At 41.9% G+C, this 17,597-nt stretch overlaps 1 protein-coding gene across 1 annotated transcript in view; it reads left to right on the top strand.

Annotated features, from left to right (window-relative positions):
• The window catches only part of LOC109464358 (IgGFc-binding protein-like), a 45,353-nt gene extending 38,456 nt beyond the window's left edge, over positions 1-6,897 (top strand). Inside the window, exons 9-10 of the mRNA XM_019761306.1 lie at positions 5,474-5,676; positions 6,383-6,897. Coding sequence (XP_019616865.1) covers positions 5,474-5,676; positions 6,383-6,453 — 274 coding nt within the window. The 3' untranslated portion in view covers positions 6,454-6,897. The remainder of the gene's footprint in view (positions 1-5,473; positions 5,677-6,382) is intronic.
• The last annotated feature ends 10,700 nt before the right edge of the window (positions 6,898-17,597 follow it).

The raw sequence follows: 17,597 nt of genomic DNA, 5'->3' as shown, positions 1-17,597 counted from the left end.
CAAATGGCAAGGGGACAAGGAGAGGGAGGGATAAAGGGAAAGGGAAGAAGAGGGGAAGAAGAACATTCCGAAGCTGGGAAAAGGAAAGCGGAGGAAGAGAATTGTGATGGAATCCGACTCGGACTCAGACACCCCATTGTCTAAATATAAGTAGACTGGGATTAACAAACCATTTTAATGAGGTGATGCATCTGAGTCAGTGTACCTTGAACAAGCAGTACTCGCTGTTTGAATATAGCTGTTATGTTTCTGTGTGAATATATGACCAACACTAAAGGTATACGGCTGATATGCCTTTATACATTGAGCCAATATATGGCCAAAAAGCATTCCTCTGGGACAGTACTGGTTGTACAGCACCCTTATCTTAGGTTGCATTGTCTGGTCCAGTTAAGAAGTTGTCCTGATGGGCTCTGCATTTCCTTAGATTTTTGAAGACAATATCCATTCAGCTGCATGTTGACTCTTGACACCTGTATGAAATAGTGGAAAAGTGAAAGGTTATGTTCTGTTACCACATTACTAATTTAGACTTATAACAATATTCCATACACTGTAGTCTTTACAACTGCTTTGAAATAAAGTTTGATCTTGTTGTACATTTCAACTTTGCTTTTATCTACAAAACAAATCAGATAATATGCAGGTGCAGGTAACTCCTGAAATCAGAAACAAGAAAGACCCTACCTGCTCCATTCAAATGTGGATAAAGTTATTATTTAAACAACACACTGTATACACCTGTAAATGAACACTGTCCTTCAAAGAAATTAAATCGATATTTTAACATAACTTTTTATGCACATGGCGAGTCACATTAAGTTTGGAAGCTTCTTCCATATTTGGTGCACTGAATGTGGTGGTCACATGACTCATCTGCATATCGCGAATGAGAGCTACTTGTTTCCAGGGCTTCAGAACTTGTGGAGTGAGTTAGAGCATAGAGCATGATCTGTTACTACAGTCTTTCGCACAAAATTTCACATCCTTACTCACAAATTATATTAAGAAAAATCACATTGGAAATATTACCAATTCTGCCACACTGATTTAATTTAATGGATGAGAGACACAGATTGATTTTCGCCTGATCTCAAGAAAAAAAAGAGGGTAAAATCTCTGACAAGGCTCTGGCGCAATCCTTCATAGTCCATGGAAGCTAGTGACAGTAGGTGGTGGTAACTTGGGGGATGGCACCCACACTGCCAATGCTCCACAGACTCAAGAAGTTGGTACAGTGCCGACTCATAAATGCCAAAAAAGGCCAGCATGTGCCAGCCTGTCATGAAAATTGCTATGTACTATCAATATTCATAATACCAGCTTTGTATTCCTGTGGTTTAGAAGCATTTTTTGGGTTGGATTTTTTTATTCGCACACGTGCACGAAGTTTGGTGTGTTCAGTGGTCCTCAATCAAGTCAGTTTGGCTTTACAAGCAGTGCTGCAAACAAAAAAATCCTCTTTTAAAATGTTACAATGTGCAACCTAGTGCAGGTTAGGTGCACATAGACAGACATCAGAAAATGCACCATTGATAATGCTGTTCATAGCTTTTGAGAAAAGAAAAGTGTGCATTGAAGGCGTCAAGACCTTTTTGCGGGTCAGTGGTGATTCACATGGTATAGTTTCATTTCTTAAAATTAATGTAGCAACTTGCAATAAAGGGAATCTGCGTCGCTACGAAAGCCAAGTAACATGGAATTTGGTGTGCATTAGGTAGCTGTTGTAAGGAGAGATACTGGGTAGGAGACTACCCCCATTTTTCGCATGGGGTTGCTGCATAGTTTTGCCCAAAATGATGCTGACATCCTTGAAAGTATAAGTTATGAAAGCGAAATGACTTTTTTGGCCATTAGTGTAAGATTTCTGCAGGTCAGGTGCAGGTAAGCCTAGAGCAGTCCATACTAGTATCTTGGTGTGTATGTGGGGGGGTGGGGGGTGGTTTGAGTGATTATGCCTAGGGAAACAATAAATCGGAATGTGGGAATAGGGAAAGTGGATACTAAATTATCCTGTAATTTCTTGCTCCCAATGTCTATCTTGTCTTGGTGGTTGTCTAAGGTGACTGGAACTTTTTGACCGTACCGTACAGTAGCACTATCGGTATATCATATTTTGGAGTGCGAAACACGAGTTCAGGTCACTCACTTACTAGTGTGTTAGATATATAATGTTCAAGTGGTACAATGTATATTGAAGCCAAACACTGTTACAGAAAGAGACGAACTTGAATTTAGGCCAATCTAGTTTGATTAAGGGTTATTTCTTTACCTGCCATGGCCAGATTATCTAAAGATGTGTGTACAATCTACAGAATTGTACATCATGTCTACTCTCCAAGCAGAGGTTTGGGTTTGGGGTTATTTTGGGCAAGTTTTAGGCTTTTTTATCAGGGTTTGTTTTTTTGCACTGGAATTTTTTTTTCACCCAGCCTAAATTGTGTGCAAAAGAGAAACCCCAATAAAAAAAGCCTAAAACACACCTAAAACACACCAAAAATAACCCCAAACCTCTGCTTGGAGAGTACATCAGGTCTGATGATCAGGTTTTTGCATTTCGCCGAATGTCGTTCCGGTTCAAACTGGTCCAGCTGACCCGGTACCCACCCCTACCAACCATCAATCATCCAATGTGGTTGGTGTGTAAACAGGTGTGTGTGTCATATGGAATGTTTTTAATTTTATGACCTATATCACTAAACTGAATTTGAGTTCTTACATCTGAGGAACATAATTCATGTTAGGCTTTATTGTATTATACTTTTATTTTTATAGAATGCCCTGCGTCCTTGACACACATTTCACATGTAGATGTAGATGTTCTCACACGTGGTACGTAGTATTCCTAGTATGTACAGACTGGTGAAACAGCGCCAACTCCGCTGGCTTGCCCATATTTGCCGTATATCAGATGGCAGAATCTGTTGTACAGTGAACCTGCCAATGGTTCACTGCACGTGGTCGTCCTCACCTGCGCTGATGTAGTTATTATAAAACAGGACATGAAAGCCATGGACCTGCAGCTGAACGGGGGGAGTTTACTTTTATTGAACTTGAAGCCCTTCTAGACTAGAAGCTACAAAAGGGCTGATTTCGCCTTACAAAAAAGGGCGTGCAGACCCTCTTATATATTTTGATAATTGCAAGGTTACTATTTCATTCTCTTATCTCACTGCTACATAGCACCAGTACTTATTTTTGGGATCCATACTGGACTAACAGAAATACAGTATTGTATACTAGTAACAGACCCCAATCTATTTATGGTTATAACATTAACATATGTTCAGTTATAATTTTTATTTGTGTATTAGAAGGAATAGGAGAATGAAGCCTGTTATCAATCATGCAAATCTTTCATCCAAGTTATGACAATACATGTAGTATAATATTGAACCTCTTTCAATCACCTTATCCTGCCAGACTGACTCATTTATTGCCTGCAGTTTCTCTGAACGTCCATCATTATTCTTGAGAATGAAGATATTAAGTGAATATCAATGGAAGATATAAAGATATATGATTATGAAGTATGTTATAATTCACGGAGCTCTGTATATTGTGACGGTCAGTATCTGGTAGTTGTAGCTGTGTTTACTATTCCATTATAATTTATATAACGTTAACGTTACATAGAACTAACCTATAATCTCCATGTAAACAATAATTCACAACATATATTTTGGCATTCCTGTGGCCTGACTCGCGCCACATGTGACCTGATATAGACATTGACTGAGGTAACTGCAAAGAGCATTCATAGATTTAGGAAGGGCAGGGTATATCTACTAGCGACCGTCACCGTTGTATTATAGTTGTAACGTTATAAAGTTATGTGCATGTTAACGTTACGAACGTGAGGGCCATATCGATATGCCTGATTAAATACTGCGCTCTGTATCAATTCAAAACAAATCGACGCACTTACCCGCTTATATGCTGACCCTCCCGTCTTGTTGGAAATAACGAAAGCTGAATCAGCTAACTCTCTAGCCGGCAAATTTACGCTGTACATTCTCTAGTTGGCCGCCTGTAGTAACGCGCTCCATCTTGTCCGCCATTTTTCCTCACGTGATCCTGGGCGTGTTACGTCACGGCAGCTCGCCACGCCAGGCACGGGTGGGATGGTATGATCATCGCTTATATAGACAGGAGGTATACCTTGAGGTACGGAGGTACTACCTTACACCTATAACAAGCGATGGATCATGCCCGTGATTCTATGCTTATAAGCTATAATCGTGGTCGTAACGGGTGAAATATACACCACTAGTACTCATGGTTAGTTTTTTAATAAACTTTTTTTGTGTGTTTTGCAAAATTGTTCAGCAGAACACCAGCCAACCGTTCGTGGGTAAGTCAGTAGTGACCAGGCGTGTTCAGTGGTCAAACATGGCTCAAATTTAACTCAAATTCGTTTTGTATAGAAAGATATAAGTGGCCGATGTTCGGTGGCAGATTAATGCCACCGAACAAAGGGGGCAAGGTAGGTCCTGAATACCTGACATGGGTTTTAAATGGTAGGTGATGAATATTGTAAGTAAGCAGCAGTGGTTTGAGAATTTAACGGTGTCGGCATCTGCACAGGTCTGCTGACAAAGCTGGTCTCCTATTGGACGGACAGCGGTTGCCTAGCGACGTCGTTTGGCATGACGTACCTGGGACCGACTACGCCGCTGCCCAGCTGACTATTTCTGCAGAGACCCACACAGTTCGCCACCTTTCACCCATCTCCACCATTGGTCTGTTCAGGTGATGAGAATATGCATAGTTTTGCAACACCTTCGTCTACGTATTGTCGTGAATGCTTACTTTTACATTAGGGCTATGTTGATTTGATTACATGTATGACATCATCTAGGAACGCCAAAACTGATGCGAGTGTGCGAATAAAACGAACGTTTGACAAAAACAATGCCTTGAAATCTAGATCAGGTTTCGCTATTTCGTCATTATACCCAACTAGCCTCTACCAGACGTCGGGGAGGGGCAAACTGTTCTCTTAGCGCGGAACAACTCCCCTGCCATGCATATGATCTGTCCATCCGGCCGATTTCAAGATCTACTCTTTTTAGCCGCTTCCTATTTAAAGTCTGATAGAGGCTAACACCCCGCTTCCATGTTATCTATGGTTTGTAAAGCTGACGTTGTACAGCTATTCCTGGTGAAAAAGACATGTATGAGGGCCTGTAAAGGGGAGGGGTCCCGACAACGCTCTACGCTGAATTCGAATTCGGAAACCCCTCGATTACTCTTTACGATAAATTCCAAGTGACTACAACGCATTACGTGGAATTAAACCGGCGAAAACGCTCTGCGCAAAATGCGAAGAGCGGTCCGTCTACGCTCTACGTAGAATTAAAACGGTCGATTACGCTCTACGGAAATGGGCTTGCGGGCCCCCATGTATAGTACGCTATATCATAATTCGATATTGACTCAGGCGTTTCTTCCACCCACCTACCCTCCCCATTCCCAGTTATGGCTTTGTAAAACCGGAGTCGTACGGCTATCCCGGCGGGCTGCGGCTTGCCCGGATCGCCGCCTCGTGCAGCGCCACCACCCCCGTCCCCGGAGACCGGCAGGACAACGACTGTGACGGGCGGGTGGACGAAGAGCTGCTGAACGGCAGGGATGATGACGGCGACGGCCTGGTCGACGAAGATCTGGCCGTCAGTGAGTGGCCTCTTTAAATATAGTTTTGTCGTCCTATATCCTTGGTAATCGTATCCTTTGACTTCCTATCCTTTCAAAAAGTGACAATTTCATTGAAATCCCTGTCATCTGTCAGCCATCAAAGACTGAAGAATTATCGTGTGGCTGTTAATTACTTGTATGGCTTCGGTGCCAATGTCTTGACACAGCATAGCACTGCACCGATGAGCACCAACATGGCGGCCGCCCGTATTACGCAATCCCCGTGACGTCACGTGAAAGCCGAGAATTCTTATTCAGAGACGCCCGAGTGGCGAATTTTTCTATATTTGCAGCAGTCTTTGAATTTATTTCTAAGAAATATGACCGTCACCTTCACAGAAGGAAACATATTGTTTTCTCCAAACAAATAAAGTCAATGATATGGACCACACGTCTGTCACCATGGTAATTGGTGCTGTAGCAGACACCCTGTGGTGTTGGGTTGCATAATTTGTACCAGCATAGGGTTGGCGGGTCTGGCCACCATACATATGAATATGACTTTTGTTTGGATATGCAGATCAGTAGTTTATTGGGCTAGACCATGTGAAGGTAAACATTATGCAGCTGTGCATTTTAAATTCCTAGTCTATTCCTAGTTAAATTCCTAGTTAAATTGAAGACACGTCATGTTTCTATGAGAACGCTCTTAATCACCGTCGTATATATCTTCCTTCCTCTGTAGGTAACTGTGCTGACCACAGGGACCGGTACAGGGAGTGCTTGGTGCAGCGCTGCAGGAACCTGGCCCCTTGAACACCTGTCAAACATAGCCGAATCATCAATCAATCAATCAATCAATCAAAAATGGTTTATTGCTAAAAATCACAAACATTGCAGCAGAAAGCTGAATTGCGTTCAAAGATGTACAATCATTTTAAAAGTGTTAACAACTACACAATATCGGAGTCCAATTGTCGTAGTAGAATTGCACATTGAACAATATTTACACGATATGACGTACATTTAGCTTAGTGAAATTCAAATTTTGCTCATCTCATTCACATTTGTACTTAACATATGAAAATTACATTAAACTATTTCATATGAAATTGCACAAGATATATCAGAGACATTCAGTAATTTACAGAGTAAGAGCAAAATCATTTCTTTTCGTTCAACAGTCTTAAGAGGGACGGTACAGGGCTGTTGTTACATTTTGTTGTACGTGTGACCGGGAGAGTCCGAATATGACCTCCAGAACACTGGCCGACCCACCACCTCCTCTTCCCAACCATAGTTAGGAGTTGGTCGGAAGCAAGGTTGGCTGTGGTTGGCTGGAGTTTGGCGAGGTTGGCTACTGTTAAAGGGGCAGCCGAGTGTTTTAGAATATTTAAAACGTTCGGGTGTGGAGGTGCGGCCATGTTTGGCTGGTGTTTGGCTTGTGTTCGGAAATATGAATGAATGAATGAATGAATGAATAAACTAGAGTTCGTAGGGCTCATGCCTTCGACTGTGTGATATTGTTTTGGTGGGTGTTTTTGTTTGTACATGGTAGTTTTTTGTGTGTAGATGTTTATTGTTGTTATTGACGGTATTTAAAAGTTAATACCGTGATAAATAGCACTGGGACTGCAGGACTGAAACATAAATGGCACTCGGACTGCAGGACTGAAACATAAATGGCACTCGGACTGCAGGGCTGAAACATAAATGGGACCGGGACTGCAATACTGAAGCATAAATAGCACCGGGACTGCAATACTGAAGCATAAATAGCACCGGGACTGCAAGACTGAAACATAAATAGGACCGGGACTGCAGGACTTAAGGGGGTTCAAGGGTTAGGACCGGAACTTCAGGACTGAAGGTTACGATTGGGCCTGCAGGACTGAAGGTTAAGATTGGGCCTGCAGGACTGAAGGTTAGGACCGGGACTTCAGGACTTAAGGTTACGATTGGGCCTGCAGGACTGAAGGTTAGGACCGGGACTTCAGGACTGAAGGTTAAGATTGGGCCTGCAGGACTGAAGGTTAGGACCGGGACTTCAGGACTGAAGGTTACGATTGGGCCTGCAGGACTGAAGGTTAGGACCGGGACTTCAGGACTGAAGGTTACGATTGGGCCTGCAGGACTGAAGGTTAAGATTGGGCCTGCATTATATATTACATATATAAAGCAGATTTCAACGTAGGCAAAAAAAACCCACACATATGATGATATGCAAAATGCAATAAAGGTAAAAGAACATAGCTTGTGAGGTGTTTACAGGGATTTATGAAACTGAAAACATAATAATGACAAATTGGTAAGAATAAAGCACTGCTGTATTGTTGCTAATAAATGCTGTTCTATCATTTTCATAAAAATAAATACTATGTTAAGTTTATTGTAAATACATGCGCGGTGGCTAATTGAAGTTTTGCATGCGCTTAGAGTGCTACGGCGTGTCTGCGTGCTCCAAAATCTGCGGGATTCCGTACGGTGGCGGTACTTACCACTTACCCATCCCCAAATTTTGCCGAAGTTTTTGCACGTATACAGCACGCAGTTATGCGTATGGCGGGTTGTGCCCCTCACTTTACATTGTTCGTGGTGAGTTATACTAACAGTGTTACGTTAGGCTGTTGTTGTAATTTACATGTCTAGACATCATTGCCCAACTGATCCTTACTGATCCTGCTTAATTTAACACTTGTTTAAACCTGGTGGCAAACCGATATATATATACGGATATCATTTTCACCAGTCAAAATATGTTCCTCTGTACCCAAAGATTCCCTGCTTGCAACTAACAGCTGTATACATGGCATATGTTTACTCAAGTTTTTAGTTAGAAAAGTCAGTGGCAACATACGTACACGAAGCGTACTAACATCATTAAAAATATTGGTTTTACGAATAAATGCTAGTACTTCACATTTTTCAGTTACAGATCTCGCACCGAAATTCACTTAGACTGCGTCTTATTTGATTTCTTTCCACTGAGATTAATGCCACACAGTATAACACCTCTATACCTTTGTATATTGATGGTAGCCAAAAACTAACATCATTCTCTTCTTCACAAGTTCCGAAGAGAACCCCACTTTCTGTCTATGCACAGATAACACAACAAGGTATAGGGTAGTGCGCACCGACACGATTTCCTCCGTAGGGCGGGATTTGCTCCCTCCGGCCAGTGCCTCGGAAGCTGTCGAAGACGACCGTGTGGAGGAACGCGGGCTCCGGCGCGACTTGGACTTGGCCTTGGGCATCGTAGCGGGAATGAACGGGGGTCGCTCGAGAACAGAAGAAGAAGCAAGAGGAGCCTAGAAAAAATGCTGCCACACAAGCTAGGTGTGGAAGCACGAATGACCGGGGGAAGGGAGACGGGATGGGGGAATGGGATTAATTAGAGGGGGAGTGGCTACAGTACCATCTGTGCGCCGACAGAAAGTGGAAATTCTCAACAGCCCTATGAAGTAGACGTTTTCTAAATTTTATGATTTAATGGCTAAAGGCAAGAGACCAAAACTACAGAACCACCACCTCACTCAGTAAAGCAGGTTTATAAGTAAGAACTATTGATTGATCAATAAATGAGCCTTATAAGTTATAAAACCTGATTTTCTTTATCAATCAATAGTTCGTACTTATAAACCTTTTTTTTGACAACTCCCAAGTGTCAATGACAAAGGGTAGTGAACGCTACCTGAAACGTCTCACCGTTTCAAAATCATATCCAGTTCCTTGTAATATGTAACTGTTTTGGTGTAGCATTACATGGATGACTAACATACACCTCAAAAGTTGCTACTGAGAAATTTCTATACTGATACGAAAAGACTATGGAAATCCACATTCTAAGGGCAAGCTACGTATATTTGATAGCAGCTATTCATCGTCACCTCTCCGGACCACTGTAAATATAACATCAGTAGGTCTACTTCAGTTAAACAGAATATCACTTCTTGGTCTAGTTTACAAACACCGTGGTTGTGCAATCTTTAATGACCAACTAATTATCATAATCATCTTCTTGACATATTTTTTTCACTTTCAAACAGACCTACAGAGACATCCCGACGGGACCAGGAACTTCGTCTCTTTAATGGAGTTTAAAAAGGTTAAAAAAATACAATCAAATAGATACAGGTTAATTACGGCATATGCCACATTTACAAACAACTCCCGCATCTTCGCCGTGGTTACAGTTCGCTGACCCCCATCCTCTATGCACACAGTCAGAAATGGTATTCTCAGAACCACGACAGGCTACATCGTCCAGCCAGATCTTTCCAGACCCCAGCCCGAATGCTGCTTCTTTACGAGCTGCTGTTGCAGAGGGATATCCCAGCTGACGGCAGACCACGTGAGCGTCATTCAGCTCCCATCCATCGTCACAGACCGTCCCTCATTGTCCGTCATGGAACACCTCAACTCTGCCTTCATTGGAGGAACTTCCGCCAACAAGTCGGATACCTTGAAGAAGTAGAAATAGAAAATAATGACATATTGTAGGTAATAATTAATGAATGTCTTTTGCGGGTCAATACCACAGACAGACGTCATTTTGCCGTTCTTTCTTTTTGAAAGTGGCGTCTTAAAGTACTGTGCGCAGATAATTGGCGTAGCGGGGGGGGGGTCGTATGGCGTAACGACAGAGCGTTCGGCTCGGAACCAAGAGGTCATAGGTTTGGAACGCTGCCATGTCACCGAACTTGGGAAAGGCACTATTCACGACATTCCGGGATGGAGGCTTGGCGAACCCCATCACACATTAGCCATGTAAAGGCAGCAGAATCTTCAGCTGGTTAAAGGCGGCTGTTTCAAATTTAAAGAAGAGGGGATGCACTTATTGGCACGAGTGGGTTGATGGGAGCACTGGGACAGTGACCTGTCGTGGTCCCCATACCGTTGAAAAAGTTTAAAAAAGAAAATAGTTAAACATTTCTCCTGTTTAGTTTTCCGTCTTTTTATGGCGTTTAGTTTTTTCTTCTTTCTATGGCTTCACCAACACTATTACATTGTCTTCATTCCAGCCCATACATAGAATGGGCTAAAATATTGTATTTTGTCATGTTTTTTTTCCATCATTTTGATACAGACTTCTAGAATTGTATTTCATTTTATTTGCTTTTTTTTCGACAAAATTTGTACATCTTGGGTCCTGATGAGGACCTGGTATTACATTGAAATGATCTGAAATATGTATGAGTGCGCTGTATATATCTATCAACAACAATTCATTGTAACTAGGCACACACCCGTTTAATATTGTATAATTTGGGACTTTTGACTGTTTGCAATAATAACATTTATTGACTTCAAGAAAGCTTTTGATACCATACACCGAGGCAAGATGCTTAAAATTCTTCGAGCAAATGGCATCCCCGACCAACTGGTGGGAGCCATAGCCAGTATGTACCAGGGCACAAAGGCAAAGGTCATCTCCCCGGATGGAGAAACGGAACTCTCTGAGTTGTACGCAGGGGTGCTGCAAGGGGACACACTTGCTCCATATCTTTTTGTGACTGTCCTTGACTACGCTGTGAGACAGGTTGCTATAGAGGGTAGGGAGGAAGAGCTTGGTCTGCATATAGACAAGAGGAGGAGCAGAAGAGTGGGCCCGAAGGTAGTCACTGATCTGGATTTCGCTGACGACATAGCGCTTCTGTCGGAGGCAATCCAACAAGCTCAAGCTAGGGCGTGTGGTGAGTTCAGTGGGAGAAGTCGGTCTTCGCAAGAATGCTGGAAAGACAAAGTTAATGGCTTTCGACATCCCGGCTCCATACAACCTCAGAACAATGGTACCACTCTGGATTACGTAAAGGACTTTAAGTACCTGGGGTCTAGAACGGAAAGCACAGCAAGAGACATCACTGCAAGAAAAGCAGCTGCCTGGCAAGCTGAAACACAACTGGATATCAAATCTCTCACGTGGATTGAAAGTAAGGCTCTTCCTCTCGACTGTTGAGGCAGTCCTCAGGCCTATATGGATGCAAGGCATTGACCCTTACGGCCAAGCTAGAAAAGCAGTTATATGGATGTTATATACGAGGTTGCTAAGAACTACACTCAACATCCACTGGTCATGCACAACATGTCACAAACAGAGAGCTATATCCTGACCTACCGAGACTCTCTGATAAAATCAGTTCAAGGAGGCTTGGGTTTGCATGTCACTGTCACAGGAGCAGAGAGGAGATTGTGGCCAATCTGGTACTGTGGACCCCCAAGCATGGGAGGAGGAGGCTTGGCAGACCGGCTGCAACGTACATAGACTGCTTCAGGAGAGACACTGGCCTGGAGAAGGACTACATGAGCCAAGTGATGAAAGATTGAGATTGTTGGGCTGCCATTTTGACTCGAAGCCAGGGACACCAGGACTCGACATAATTCAAGTAAGTCAAGACTGTTTTCAAAGCCAAATTCATTGTATAGTAGGATATGACTTCGAAGAAAGGAATGCAGAGCAACAGCCAATAGGCATGAAGCTTTTGAGATCGTTGGGAGTTTGTAATCTTGTTGCTGATTGGTTGTTGGGCTTTAATTTCGTTAAGTCATTAAAAACCTGCACCAGCTATAACATATTGACAATGTGAGCTGTATTCAAGTGAGGGGGGGGGGGTGTTGTAACTCAAAAACGATTTATTGTAGGGCCACAAATTGAATGATTTAGTAATAAACAGTGAGAATGGTGTAGTAATGAAATTAAGTCATAACAAGAACTTTTGTGTAATTATGACGTCATAAGATTTTACGCTATTAATGTAATTGGGGGGGACTGGCAAAAATTGTTTCTTGTAAAACGCAGAAATATACAAACAATCTTAAACAAAAAGTCTACATGATAAAATATTAATGTTTGCTAAGAGTTATACAACACACAAAATGGCGCCATGCATAATTAAGCTGTCGACCTTCTTGGATTGAATTCTTAAAATTGCATTTTTACAAGATACAGCCTCAAAACGCAACACAAATGGACTTAAGATGTTCATATGAACGTTATTTTGGGCAAAAAGGGGATTTGAGACTAAACATTAGGGAAAAACCATGGTTTCACAAATTACATGGTCCGCCATCTTGGATTTTGGCCGATGACATCATCAAATCAGCAGAAATTATATAATCGTTGATAGGAAATATTGAATTTTGGAAAGAGAACTTTTTACAAGATACAGGCTCTAAACGCAACACAATTGGACTAAAGATGTTCATGAAAGTTTTATGTGAAAAAATACGGAGTTGAGACGAACAATTAGTGAAAAAACCATGGTTACACAAGAGCTAATATAAGGTCTGCCATCTTGGACTTTGACTGATAACGTCATCAAATTAGTATAAATCATGGATATTTAATGAGGTAAATCATATACAATTATATAAGATGTTACTAATGTTAAAAAGGAAGAAGTGTAATTAGACATAGAGTCTAGAAAATTTTAATGTTTGAAAAATTACAGATTTTTCCGAAGCTGCCAGTCAGAAACCCATTGCCATGGCAACACGAAAAATCAGGAACTTATTTAATTGGTATGAAATTGTTGCCAGATATATTTTAGGAAAAGTCACCAAATTTGACGGTTCTAACGCAAGCCGTTCAGGTGTTATCCGAGATGAAAGTGGGCGCGGGCCTCAAAAGATATAGAGACATCGTAAAAAATTCTTGAACACTATACCTACATGATTTTTTTTCAAATCACTTGACAGACTACCTTACCTGTCTCCCTAATAAACGTCATCATTGCATCTATCCGGTTTCGCTCGCTGCTCATGTTGCGTTTCAATGTGTCGACAGTGTCGGATAGTTGGGATATGCTGCCCATGTTGCGCTTCAAGGTGTCAACAGTATCGGATAGTTGGGATATGCTGTCCACGCTGCGTTTCAAGGTGTCAACAGTATCGGACAGTTGGGATATGCTGTCCATGTTGCGCTTCAAGGTGTCAACAGTGTCGGACAGGTGGGATATGCTGTCCATGTTTCGTTTCAGGACGTCAACAGTGTCGGACAACTGGGACGTTTCCTGAAAGAAACAACAAGAGAAGACGGTAAGAAGGTAGCAATTGCTTACATAACCTTACAGAATCGATTTTAGGGATTGAAATTGATAACGTTTGTCGGAGTAGAGATTACAATCTGGTACAATCACCAATTCTGCCCTCGGAGATCGCAATCGGAATCTCTCTGCCAACACAACTACCAATTCTGATCAGAGCCTGTAAGGCTCCCATTTAACTCAGTGGCGCTCTCAGTACGCTCTCTCTGCGACCCGAAATTGGCCAGAGCGCGGAGAGAGCGCCTAAGTTTACGAAAAACGTGTTTAAGTAGAATCTCTACGGCAACCTCTCTGTGCACTCTAAGCGACCAAAAACTCAACTGTTAGCAACGTTTTCGGGCGATGAATAAATTCATAGCTCACTCAGCGAATTACGGATATAGAGAACAGAATTGTACATGTGTGCGTTTTCGTTTTTCTTTAATGTCATTCTTGTACATCCTGCATCATATTTAGATGATGAAATCAAAGGTGTAAGGCCCCCATTTCACTTGGACGCTCTCACTGCGCTCTCTCTGCGACCTCGATCTTTCGACACTACTCGGCGCTCTCACGGCGATGGTATAACCGTTTCCATACCATCGCCGAGGTGACGGCGCTCGTGTCGCTCTCATTGCGCTCCCAATGCGCACTTGGCGCTCTCTCCGCACTCTGGCCAATTTGAGGTCGTAGAGAGAGCGCTATGAGATGGAAGTGGGATTGGGGTGTAAAGTTTGTGATGTTTGCCGCTCTAACATATTCCTAGGAACCTAATCGCAATCTCTGATTTTACCGCTAGGATCAGTGTCAAATAAAAAAGATCGGATGGTTTGAAACTGATGAGTTAATGGTAGTCTACAAATAAAGATTTTCTTTAACAACAACAACAACAGCCAAAAACTTTTTTTTTCGTCATTTGTAATGAGCTTTGGTTCAAATTGGTATAGCATGGAATGCACGTGGATTAGATACGTTATGATACGTTGCATTTTCCTGCTGTTCCACGACCTCACACCTTTGCCAAATGATGTAAACCTTTAACCCTCAACAGTACACCTTCCCGGACTGATTAATCTGTACACCTGGGGTCCGCGCGGACCCCAAAGCAGTTTTTTGCTAATTTTTCGAAATTATCAACATGCTACCAGCTCAATTGTTTTGCAAATTGATGTGTGAACCTCTGAGTCCACATCACGTACAAAATTCATAAATTTTGACCATTCCCTATTTTTTGGTAAAGAAAAGACAAAAATAAGAAATACCCAATTTTTTAACTCTATTCAGACCGAGTGGTCTTTTGAGGCCCGCGCCAACTTTAATCTCAAATAGCGCCTGAATGGCTTGAGCTAGAACCATCAAATTTGGTGACCTTACCTAAAATGTATCTGGTATTCCTCATGAAATATGCAAACAAGGCCCTGATTTGCACGATTTATATTCAATTATAGTCAACTTTATTTACAAACGCCACATGTGCAAATGTATGAAATCCCTGTCATTTACCACTGTACTGTACATTGCAGGTTTCACGCAGGCGCAGTACGTTCTACCGACGTGCCCATCCAGCTGTTATACATACATGCAGGCATCCAAACGCAACCAAAAATTAGTGAAGGCAACAAATACCTTTTTAACATGGAACACCATTACGACGAGTCCCAAGATGACCAAGGTTGCCACCACAGCAGTAGCGCCTAGAATGCAGCCGCGGTAGGGGCGAACAAAGTCACGGAGACCACGACGGCCATTTGCTTGGCCACTCGGATACGTGTTGTCTGAAAGACAAAAAAATTCTTAGAACTGCAAAATGTAACATTAGCCAAAAAATTAAACTTTCTGGTCATTTCTTTGCCACACACTGTACCAATTACACTAGTTGAGCAATAAAGCTTATTTGATTTTTTTCCTGACACAGTAGTTGAATCAACCCTACTTCACCATGCAAATAACTTCCAAAATATGACAACTTTCGTGTGTTTTTAAAAGCTGGAAACACAGCTGTCAGCCATGTTTTACATTCTATTAGGTTGCAATGGCACCATAAACTCAATGCGTCTAAGAGCTGTTTTGCCAGAAATGGGAAATAATTGTGCAAATATGAAAATAAATTACAATCATGCGACCTTTTCTTAAAAATTGAAATACTTCAGATTTTGCAACTGGTGCAGAAATGTTACATAATATCCCTAGAGTGAACACTTGTAGGCCACTACGTGATCAAGGCGTACAGTGGACGTCAAAAATGTTGAGGTACAGGTTTGCTACCTTCTTAAACAGTCGCTGATTGATGAATGTTCTACAAACTGATAACACCAATTGAAGTACACTGTATACTGAATTGAACCTTGTAGAAATTAATGCCCATGATCATCACAGAAAAACATATCTTGATGAGGTAACTACAGTTTTGATTATCCCAAGACTGAGTTAATCTCATTTACAAATACGTTACAAAAAAAAAGCCTGATGTGAAAACGACTAAAACTCATGAAATATAAGCTAAACTACTGCATGGAGAATAAGATAAAACACAGACGGTAAAAATGAAAGTGTAGAAGAAAAAGATATATTCAGGTTGCAAATCTTTAAGTCTTCTAAAGAAAACAACAGGAGTTAGGAGACCCCGTACCTACATTGCACGAAGATGTTTAGAGCTTTCTATTTTTACTTTAATTTGTCTCATTGATCATTAAACCTATTACATGTATTTCATTGAGAGCCTACTCTTTGGCAAGGTTTTATTTTAACATTTTATAGTAAATTATGTAAATGTACATAATATATGAATATAACTTACACATATCACAAGAAATGCCCATTATTTACCACTAATGAATCGTAGTATTTTCACAGTGATTATGCAAATTAGGTCCTCTATCTATTCAAGTTTCACTTGACATAAATTACATACATTAGATGTACACTTGACATATCCAAGTCCTATATACAACAATGGATCGAATTTGTCAATTCAGGTATTAATTATACAAATTTAGGCCTTATCTAGATAACTTGCATTTTACTGTGTGCATCTCTGTCTAAACTACCTGCGTGCCAAAAATCATGAAAATCAGTCTTTCTTTTCTTAATCTATCCGAAAGATATCAAGGCCATAGCATGTCCAGGACAAACCAAAAACTGCTGCACACATGCACACACACACACACACACACACACACACACACACACACACACACACACACACACACACACACACACACACACACACACACAAACAGGCCAAACAACACAATACCTATAATACAAGATAACTTTGGCTACCTCTTGAAGTGTCCGTTGCGTCAGGTAAATTGGCATCAGCCCCCTCCATGGGCGGTTCTCCCCGTAACCCAGCCCGCTGCAGCCGCGCCTCACGAAACGGCGGCGACAGATTTACGGTCTCGGCATCTTCGTACGTATCTGAAGACGTTTCTAGCCCTTTCTGCCGCTTGTGATACGCGGCGTTGCCATGGCGGGCACGCCCGTGCAGACCACTCTGGTGGACAGAAGGTGCTTGGGCCTGTGGTCCGCTCGTTTGACTGTTGCCGGGCCCCACAACAGGGGACCGGACCGGCTGTGCTTGCTCGTACATTTGTACTGTACTGACAAACAACGTTTGGGCAGTCTTTACCTATCAGAGGTGCATGAATGTCAGAGTTGATATCGCGATTAGTCTGAACATGGCGGTAGAAAAAAGGACAACTTTTCTAACTCCATGGTCTGAAGAAGTAATCTTGCATTTGCCCTCATATGAAAAGATCTGCCCATGACGCAGTGCGAATGGTATTTTGTTTTTCAGCAAGCGGCAGACCAATTTACAGGACAAAGGTGCAAACCTACAAAGGGAGGCATACACAACCAAGTTAACTTTTCTTGGGCACGTGACGCAATGCGTATGACATTTAGTTTTTCAGCACATTCATGTGACCCCCATTC

Source organism: Branchiostoma belcheri, unplaced genomic scaffold, assembly GCF_001625305.1.
Source record: "Branchiostoma belcheri isolate BF01 breed outbred unplaced genomic scaffold, Haploidv18h27 scaffold137, whole genome shotgun sequence".
NCBI lineage: Eukaryota > Metazoa > Chordata > Leptocardii > Amphioxiformes > Branchiostomatidae > Branchiostoma > Branchiostoma belcheri.
Note: the sequence above shows the minus strand (reverse complement) of the source record. Positions and strands in the feature narration are given on the sequence as shown.